The sequence below is a fragment of the Austrofundulus limnaeus genome, unplaced genomic scaffold (genome assembly GCF_001266775.1).
Source record: "Austrofundulus limnaeus strain Quisiro unplaced genomic scaffold, Austrofundulus_limnaeus-1.0 Scaffold523, whole genome shotgun sequence".
NCBI classification, from domain to species: domain Eukaryota; kingdom Metazoa; phylum Chordata; class Actinopteri; order Cyprinodontiformes; family Rivulidae; genus Austrofundulus; species Austrofundulus limnaeus.
The window spans coordinates 55,895-65,320 of NW_013952925.1; the positions used below are offsets into that span (position 1 = coordinate 55,895).

A 9,426-nucleotide genomic window follows, 5' to 3' on the forward strand; every position below is an offset into this window, starting at 1 on the left:
TGGATGATGGATGGATGACGGATGATGGATGGATGGATGATGGATGGATGGATGATGGATGATGGATGGATGATGGATGGATGACGGATGATGGATGGATGGATGATGGATGGATGGATGATGGATGAATGACGGATGATGGATGGATGACGGATGATGGATGGATGGATGATGGATGGATGGATGATGGATGAATGACGGATGATGGATGGATGACGGATGATGGATGGATGGATGATGGATGGATGGATGATGGATGGATGGTTACTTTGATTTACACAGTTTACAGAGCTACATTTGTGGTTCTGCACAAGATTTAGTCTTTAAGCTCCGCCCACACTGTTCTACTATCTTCTCACCAAGTTTCTGACTTAATCTAGACTTTTTAGACTTCAGACTTTTCTCTGTTTCCTTTCAAGTGACTTCTCCAGCTGTGTCACACACACTGATCTACACAGCACCTGTTATATATTTATACGCACTCATATTTTTAATTTGTTAAAAGATTAAATAAACAGGTTAATAATCCTCCAGGTTTGTTTTTCAGTCAGAATAACGTTCATTAAAGAGGAGAAATCCATGAATAAAGACTCTTCTTTAATGAAAGATGAGTGAAGATGGCAGCTAAACCCCTCCGGGGTCGGAGCGCTGCTGGTGGCTCAGCAGGAAGCCCTGCAGGACTGAGCTTCAGAATAAAAGACTGTGTGAGAGGCGGGTTTTATAAATTATAACCACTTTTACAGAAATCAGGCTCAAAGCTTTTAGAAAAGACGAAGATATTGTATCGTTTTGACAGCCTGGGAAAAGATTTGATAACTGCAGCAAAAGCTTAACTTCTCTGTGAGGAATAAAATAACTTATATTCATAGTTTCCTTTAAATCAGCAGATTTTACTGCAGCGGAGACGAATCCTCCACAGCGGAGAGGATGTGGGTTTCTTGTGATTTCAGTTTTATCCTTATCGTCCTCAGGAGCTTCTGTGGGTTTTTAAATTATTATTTTTTGYAGTTAAATTWGGTCACAMGTCTCTGCTGCTTCTCTCTGGAGCATGTTTGTGTTTAAAATGCACAGAAACACACAGCTGAACTTAGATTTATGCTTTTATTTTGAAGTTTTCTAATGTGAGTTTGTTTATGTTTGATGTTTTTCCACAAACAGGAAGTCCAGAAAAGTTCTGATTGTTTTAAAACCGTCTCCAGGCTCCGTCGTGAACGACTCAGCGCAGYAGGGAAGGAAAACTCTGCGGCACATTTAATAAATTAATCTGACGGGTTCTAACAAAGTGAGTTTTCCTTCAGACTCATCTGCGGAGGTGAGCCGAGCCAAATTGAGGTCAGGAATAAAAAAAGGTAGTGATGCTATCAGCAGATCCTTCTCGTTCAAACGAGATTTTTAATTAAAAAGAAACTCTGAACGGTGGTTTCCTCGTCATTTTCAGGACAGATATCGTTTGATCCACCTGCAGGATTAATGAGGAGAATTCACAGGATTAAAACAAGGTCACTTCATTTTATAACGGCTGCAGTTTGTATCAAATGTTTAAATGTGACAGGAAACAACATTCAGGTTGTGAAATATACACCTGATACGTATCTGTTACAACCCTCACCTGGTCACCAGGTATGGAGCAGGACTCAAAGAACCAGGTCCAAGATGATTCCCGATGGTCTGGGTTCAGTCAGGAGGACCTGGAGGTCCAGGTTTCCCTCCTGGACCTGTTGCCTCCTAACGGCGTAAACAGTGACGGGCACAGGCTCAAAATATTTTTACTAAAGATAGTTTCACTAATGCTAAACATGTAAAAATAATAATAATTAGCAGACAGCTAATCGCTAACCAGGAAGGAACTTGATATCCATTAATAAAAAATAAAGCTTGACTAATGCTAATCTGCTRAACATAAAAAAGTGAGAGCTAACACAAACAGCTATTTTTTTTATCCAAGCATCTCCCCAATGCTAAACCGCTAAAWATGTTTAAAAYAAATGGCAGAYAGCTACTTGCCAAGCAGTAGRGAACACATTCSCTATCTAAAAGTGCAGCTACACKGATGCTAATCTGCTAAACATAAAAAAATGAAAAAATGAAARTTAACACTAACAGCTTATTGCTAACTAAGAAATTGATTATCTGCTAAGTAAAATATAGATTTGCTAATGCTAAATGTGAAAAAAAGTAGAGGACAGCTACGTGCTAACCAGTAGGAACTTATCTGCTAACTAACAGTGGTGGACAGTGCTAATTCAAAATTTAGTTGCGCAATTTCTAAAGCGTTAGTAAATTTATTTAGGTCCATAMGTTCAAAAGTACATATGCTCAAAAAAGCTTAGCAGAAGCTAATCATAAAGCACAAATGTTTCTCTGCTCACCAGAAAACATTTCCAGTGACAACATAAGACATGTCAGCAGCACAATAATAGCAACTAGTGAAATGATAATTTCCATTCACAGATTGGAAGACGTCGTTGCAGTTTGGGGAGGTGATTTGTTGAAACAGACTTTTGATTCATGATGTTAATAAAAAMTASTTGTGGATTGCTAGTTCTGCTGCTTCTTGGTCATTTTCTTATGTTTATGATAGAGCTTCGGTAAGAAAACATGCAGATATATTAGTAATTTTCAACTGTTTATTTTAAAACTGAAGCGATGCATTCTGGGTAGGCATCAGGACGAACAGGAACCTGTTCTTTTCAAAATAAGAGCGTGAATTTAAACAGTTTCGTGTGAGCTTCAATACCACGTGAGACAGTGGGTTGGTGAAGATGTGGTTCATAAATTATAATTCCTCCCTCTATCCACCCAAAGCTCATATAAGTATACAAACAACAATATTAATGGCCGGATCATGTTTGTCACTCAGCTCCAACTGCTTCCTGTCACGCAAAGAATTGTGGGAACTCTCTACTAAATGAAAATCATCACGAAGAAGGAGAGTCAGAGTATAAAGCTCTGTGTGAGCACATCCCTGCCTGAGGGGGCGCTGTTTCCACACAGTGGAGCTCCATTGTGTTATCTAGAGATGGCTTTCCTCTCCAGTGTTCGAGAAAAAGATGATGAAACTTTAATGATCTATAATGCTACAGAACATAGGCTGGGTCCAAAACGACAGGCCGGGTCCTCCGAAGGACCCAGACTATCCGGTCGCGGSGGGCCGGGTCCTTGGTAGACCGGGAAGACCGGAAAAAAAGAGGCTGTGAATTTGGACGGTCTAGCCTCCCCTCCTTACCCCGGCGTACGTCATGTCACCTAGCAACTGTGACGACGCTAAACAAGCAAACTTAAATCAAAACTAGAAAAATATCAATACATTAGCATTATTAATATCACAAAACTATAAAATTAATTTAAAGGTATCATTTGACCCGCTGTAGGTTCATGTTTATTTCGCGTTTTTTATGACGAAAAAATAATATGTAAAAACATGTCCATACAAATGATAAAAGTATTAGAATTACAACCGCTAATTTTTAAAAAATTTTTATTTCACCACATTTTTATTTAAAATATGTTCTTTTCTCTCGCTTCGTCCGCCATTACTAGCTTAAAAAAATCTCCGGTCGGGCCGCAAAGCATTATGGGATACGCTGGGCCGGGAAGGATCCATCGGACCTGTCCTTCGATTCGGGGAAAAAGAAGGACGTATTTGTCGGCCACATCGGAGGAGTCTTCGGTTTTGGACGTCCTTCGTTGCGGCGCTGTGACGTATGCGGCCGACAAATTCGACCTTCGGAGGACCCAGCCTGGCGTTTTGGACACAGCCATTGTGGGTTTAGACGGCTCTTTCCTTTTTCTTTAGACAATATTGACGATTTGGTTTGTAACATTATTTTGCGATTAGCTCTACTCAATTCTAAATTTAGAAAGCGCAAATCTGCACATCATTTGAAGAAATTAGTAAAACCGCTAAAGCACAAAAGAGAAACTTAGGTCCGCAATTAGCGCATTTGCGTTTTAGGGGACTAGTGCCCACCACTACTAATTAAGCTAACTAACTTCAAACAGGACAGGTGGGACTGATAAACCTGTTTTTAGCTAGTTAGCTATTAGTGGACTTAAATTTGGTAAATTCTAATTTAATGGAAGCTAACTGGTCCGCTAACAGTTTTCAATGTTGACAAAAAAGCTAATCTGGGAAACGAAAAGTTAGCTTCACTATTAGCCATTAGCTGATTAGCAGAACCACGTCCACTACTGAATATTAGAGCCTGTTTTTGCAATTAGACGATCCTTAAATCTGGTTTATTTCTTTAAAATTATTTTAAATTAAATAATTTAAACTTAAAAACACCTGAAACATAAAAACATGAGGATTCAGAGAAACWGATTCTGGTGCCTGAATACAAACTGTGACTTTCCTGTTTCAAGTAAATCACTGCAGAGTTTTCAGACTGGGTCCCTGCAGACCCGTCTAGACTTGTGGAAACCTGCTGGTTCATTAGAACCGTTCCAGACCCGAGAGAGGGATCAACAGGTCTGGACTCTGAGGACTCAGAGCCTGCTGAAGTAAAATCTGCCATCTGTTCAGAGGAAAGAAGCCCGTTTGGGTTTAGCCAGTCTGTGATGCGCCCTCTGTCAGAACTCAGCCTGATTAATTATTTTAATACTTTAAACGTCTTCATGTAAAACATCCTTCGGCTGTTTCGGGTCGGCCCGGGCCCAGTGGTCGGGTTAATCAGCTACAGAACCGTCTCCTGGGAGCTCGCTTCAAATCAGACGCTGCTTCTTTTGTTGGCAGGAGACACTTTCACGAAGAACTCGTTCAGTCCCACCGGGTCGGACCAGAACCGTAGAATTATAAACCAGAGCGGTCCAATCAGCCGAACAAAGGACCAATCAGCAGGAACAGAAACCAAACAAAAGGCTCCCTCCGTGACCCGCAGCAGTGCATGCTGGGAGTCCACACGCCGTCCCCCAGAGGACGAGTTGATGTGTGACGAGAAATAAAAACCCACACTGACAGCCGAAGGACCGGGCTGAGATGAGCCGAAGAAGCCAGAACAGAAAGAACATGAAAGAACATGAGCTAAAATCCAAACACTAAACAACAAATCTGAAAAACTAGAAGCTAAACAAGGGGAACAGTTACCTAAAAGTAGCTAAAACAGAGCTAAAGGCTACAGGTAGTAAACGATGTGAGGGAAAAATAGCTAAATGTCAAAATAATAAAATGCTAAAAGTAGCTTAAGAGTAGCTGAAAACAGCAAAATGCTATTTAAAAGCTATGAATGGCTAAATAAAAGGTGTAATTAGCAAAAGGTTAAAACAAGCTAACAGTATCAACAGTAGCTACAAGTAATAAGAAAAATAATTCAAAAAAGATACGTAAAAGTAGTTGTTAGCCAAAATGTCAAATGTAGCAAAGGCTAAAAGTAGCTAAGGAGTAGCTAAAAACAGCAAATGTTAGTTAAAAGCTAAATATAGTAAAAGGCTAGCTAAAAGCTAAAAAGGGAAAATAGATAAAATAGCTGAAATATAGCTGAATGCTAAAAGGAATAAAGGGCTGAAGGTAAAGCAAAGAAGATAAGTAAAAGCAGCTAAATATTAGCTAAAAGTAGCTAAAGAGAAGCTAAAAGCAGCAAAACGCTAATTAAAAGCTAATGTAAAGAATGGCTAAATATAGTATTAACAAAATGTTAAATCTAGCTAACACTATTAACAGTAGCTACAATAAGAAAAAAGTATCAAAAAATGTAAGAAGCAGTGTTAGCTAAAATGTCAAATGTAGCAAAGGCTAAAAGTAGCTAAAGCGYAACTAAAAGCAGCAAATGTTAATTAAAAACTAAATGTCGTAAAAGGCTAGCTAAAAGCTAAAAAGTGAAAATAATGTTAGAAAAAATAGATGAAATGTAGCTAAAAGCTAAAATTAATGAAGGGCTAAAGAGAGAGCAAAGAAGATAAGTAAAAGCAAAATATTAGCTAAAAGGCTAAAGTAGCTAAAGAGTAGCGAGAAGCAGCAAAACTCCAGTTAAAAGTGAAAGTAATGAAAAGCTAACTAAAAGCTAAAAATAGTAACAGGTATAAATTAGCTAAAAGTATCAAAACAGTAGCTAATAGCTAAAATTAATTAAATGCTAAAGGCCAAAACAAGCTAAAGGCTAAATGATCAACATCCTAGCTAAAAGTAAATAATTTCCACAGTCAAACTGTACGGTTCCATCAGAAGCCGAGCTAAAGGCTGCTCCTGCAGCGGTGCACGCTGGGAGGCCGTGTGCGGACCCCCGGGGGACATGTTAGCATGTAACAAGGATAGCCATCTCCACACGGCCGGCTGTTTCCCGCCTGCAGGAGCCGAGCCCGTCTGTGAGATGAGTAATGAATCCTGCGTCTCTGGAGCTTTGTCTGCTCAGATTACAGCCTTCAGCCGTGAAGCTCTTTATGCAGCCAGACAAGTCTTCGGCTCCTCTTCGGCTCCTCTCTCAATAATCAGTGTCCTGAATATCTGCTGGAGCAGAGCGCTCCTCCTGCTTCTTATGTGACACAAATGTCAAATGGTGGCGGCGTCCACGCTCTGTGAGCCAGGCTGCTGTAGCTCATCTTTAAGCATTTTATTTTATTTTTACCWCGTGTTTATCTCAACCTGTACCTCCAGCCTCACTCAGGTCAGTAATGTGACTCGAGCTTTCATCAGAGCCAGCTGAATGATTTGTTTACATTGGGTGAGGACCTGCGTTGAACAATCACACATCAGTATGTCAGCACTGGAGTGAACTCCTTCAAATGGCACCGTTTGCTCCACTTCAGAATGACCTCGCTGTTTTGTTTTATAACAAATAACTTCCTTTAATTTAGCTCAGTCAGTGTGCTGATTGTTTTTACTTAAACTGATCGAATCAGAAGTTTCTTCTTAAACATTTCACTAAATTTAACCTTATTTGAGTTTAATGCCTCCAGTGATCAGGCTGCAGAAAGGTGTAGCTGTTTGACGCTTTGTGTCAGAGGATTTATTCATTTGAAGTTTGAATTAGTTAATTTTCTTATTTTTATTAGAATTAGTTATTTTATTTATTTAAATTTGAATTATTTAAGTCACTGAAAAGGTTTGAGGAGAATCGTGGGAGTAAATGTGACGGGGCTTCAGGACGTAAACAAACAAACAAACAAGTGAAAAAGTAAACAGTTGCTTGAATAAACAGCTTGTGATCTGTCGGCCCGACAGCTTTATTTATTATTATTATTTATGAGCACGTCTCTCACCGTAAAGCAACTGATTAAATCAGGTCAGACTGAAATAAATACAAGCTTTAAACTCATCTGTAAATAATAAACAGGAGAGGAAATAAAACAAAAACAACAGTCAGACTATCTGAGGTGGTGAAAGTTTTCTCTTTACGTCGTCCTGTCTTGTAGGACGTTGGACACATCGGAGCGGACAGGAACTGGAAGGGGATCGGCATCTCTCTGCTGGTCATCGTGGTGGTCCTGTCTTTTATCGGACTTTCCATCGTTCTGCTGTCAAGAGGTGAGCCTGCAGAGACCAGAAACATCACCTGAAAAGTTTCAATCAGGAGCAACGAGAACGACTCAGAGCTCACTGAATGTGGAGCATTTTGATATTTTTACAGCTTTGAAAATCTAAATGAAGCTTTTATAGCTGTGGCTTTGACAATTTTAGCTTTTAACTTCAGTCTTGACAGTTTTAGCCAATCAGTCAATCAATCAAAACCTTTTTGTATAGCACTTTTCACAGCCAATGGCAACCAAAGTGCTGCACAACAGAGTAGAAGTACAATCAGATAAAATCAAGTAAACACTTCGCTAAGTAGAGAAGAATGGAAAAACATAAAAAATAAAATAAAAAATAAAACACTGACCTACTGCATGTGCTCTAAAATTAAAAACCAAAGCAAAAAGATAAGTCTTTAAAAGACATTTAAAGATGGACATTATGTTGTTTGCTAATTTAAGCAGTTATCTGTTCTGCAAGCAATTTCTTTTACTGTTATGCTGATTTTAGCTTTTAGCTGCAGTTTTGCTAATTTTAGCTTTTTGCAACATTTTACGAATTTACGTTTTTAGGTATATTATTGTTTTGTTTAGTGATGCTTTGCTAATTTAGGGTTAAGATGCAGTCTTGCTAACTTTTATTTTAGTGACATTTGATGAATTTACGATTAAGTTTTTAGCTTTAAGTGATGTTTTACTAATTTAAGGTTTTAGATTCTGTCTTGCTAACTTTAGCTTTTAGTGTTGTTTTGCTAATTTTATCAATCTGATTCTGCTTGAGTGATTCTTTTTTTAATCTTCCACACATGTTAGCTTTTAGCTACAGTCTTGCTAAATTTAGCTTTTAATAGATGTTTTGCTAATTGTAGCTACTATCTACTGTTATATTTTACTACTGCTCTGCTCATTTTAGGTTTTAGTAACTGTTTTGTTTATTTTAGCTACTGTTTTGTTGATTTTAGTAACTGTTTTGTTTATTTTAGCTACTGTTTTGTTGATTTTAGTTACTGTTTTGTTGATTTTAGCTACAGTTTTGTTGATTTTAGCTACTGTTTTGTTGATTTTAGCTACTGTTTTGTTGATTTTAGCTACTGTTTTGTTGATTTTAGTTATTGTTTTGTTGATTTCAGCTACTGTATTGTTGATTTTAGTTATTGTTTTGTTGATTTTAGTTACTGTTTTGTTGATTTTAGTTACCGTTTTGTTGATTTTAGTTACTGTTTTGTTCATTTTAGCTACTGTTTTGTTGATTTTAGTTATTGTTTTGTTGATTTTAGTTACCGTTTTGTTGATTTTAGTTACTGTTTTGTTCATTTTAGCTACTGTTTCGTTGATTTTAGTTATTGTTTTGTTGATTTTAGTTACCGTTTTGTTGATTTAAGTTACTGTTTTGTTCATTTTAGCTACTGTTTTGTTGATTTTAGTTATTGTTTTGCTAATTGTAGCTACTATCTACTGTTATATTTTACTACTGCTCTGCTCATTTTATGTTTTAGTAACTATTTTGTTTATTTTAGCTACTGTTTCGTTGATCTTAGTTACTGTTTTGTTGATTTTAGCTACTGTTTTGTTGATTTTAGTTATTGTTTTGTTGATTTGAGTTACTGTTTTGTTGATTTTAGCTACTGTTTTGTTGATTTTAGTTATTGTTTTGTTGATTTCAGCTACTGTTTTGTTGATTTCAGCTATTNTTTTGTTGATTTTAGTTATTGTTTTGTTGATTTCAGCTACTGTTTTTTTGTTTTCAGCCATTGTTTTGTTGATTTCAGCTACTGTTTTGTTGATTTTAGTTATTGTTCTGTTGATTTTAGTAACTGTTTTGTTGATTTTAACTACTGTTGATTTTAGTTATTGTTTTGTTGATTTTAGTTACTGTTTTGTTGATTTTAGTTACCGTTTTGTTGATTTTAGTTGCTGTTTTGTTGATTTTAGTTACTGTTTTGTTGATTTTAGTTACTGTTTTGTTGATTTTAGTTACTGTTT

The 9,426-nt window shown here is 37.3% G+C and overlaps 1 protein-coding gene across 1 annotated transcript in view; it reads left to right on the plus strand.

Moving 5' to 3' along the window:
* LOC106530455 (inactive dipeptidyl peptidase 10) overlaps positions 1–9,426 on the plus strand; it is a gene marked incomplete in the record, with an annotated part of 77,409 nt that overhangs the window by 38,468 nt on the left and 29,515 nt on the right. Inside the window, 1 exon segment of the mRNA XM_014026075.1 lies at positions 7,348–7,459. Coding sequence (XP_013881529.1) covers positions 7,348–7,459 — 112 coding nt within the window.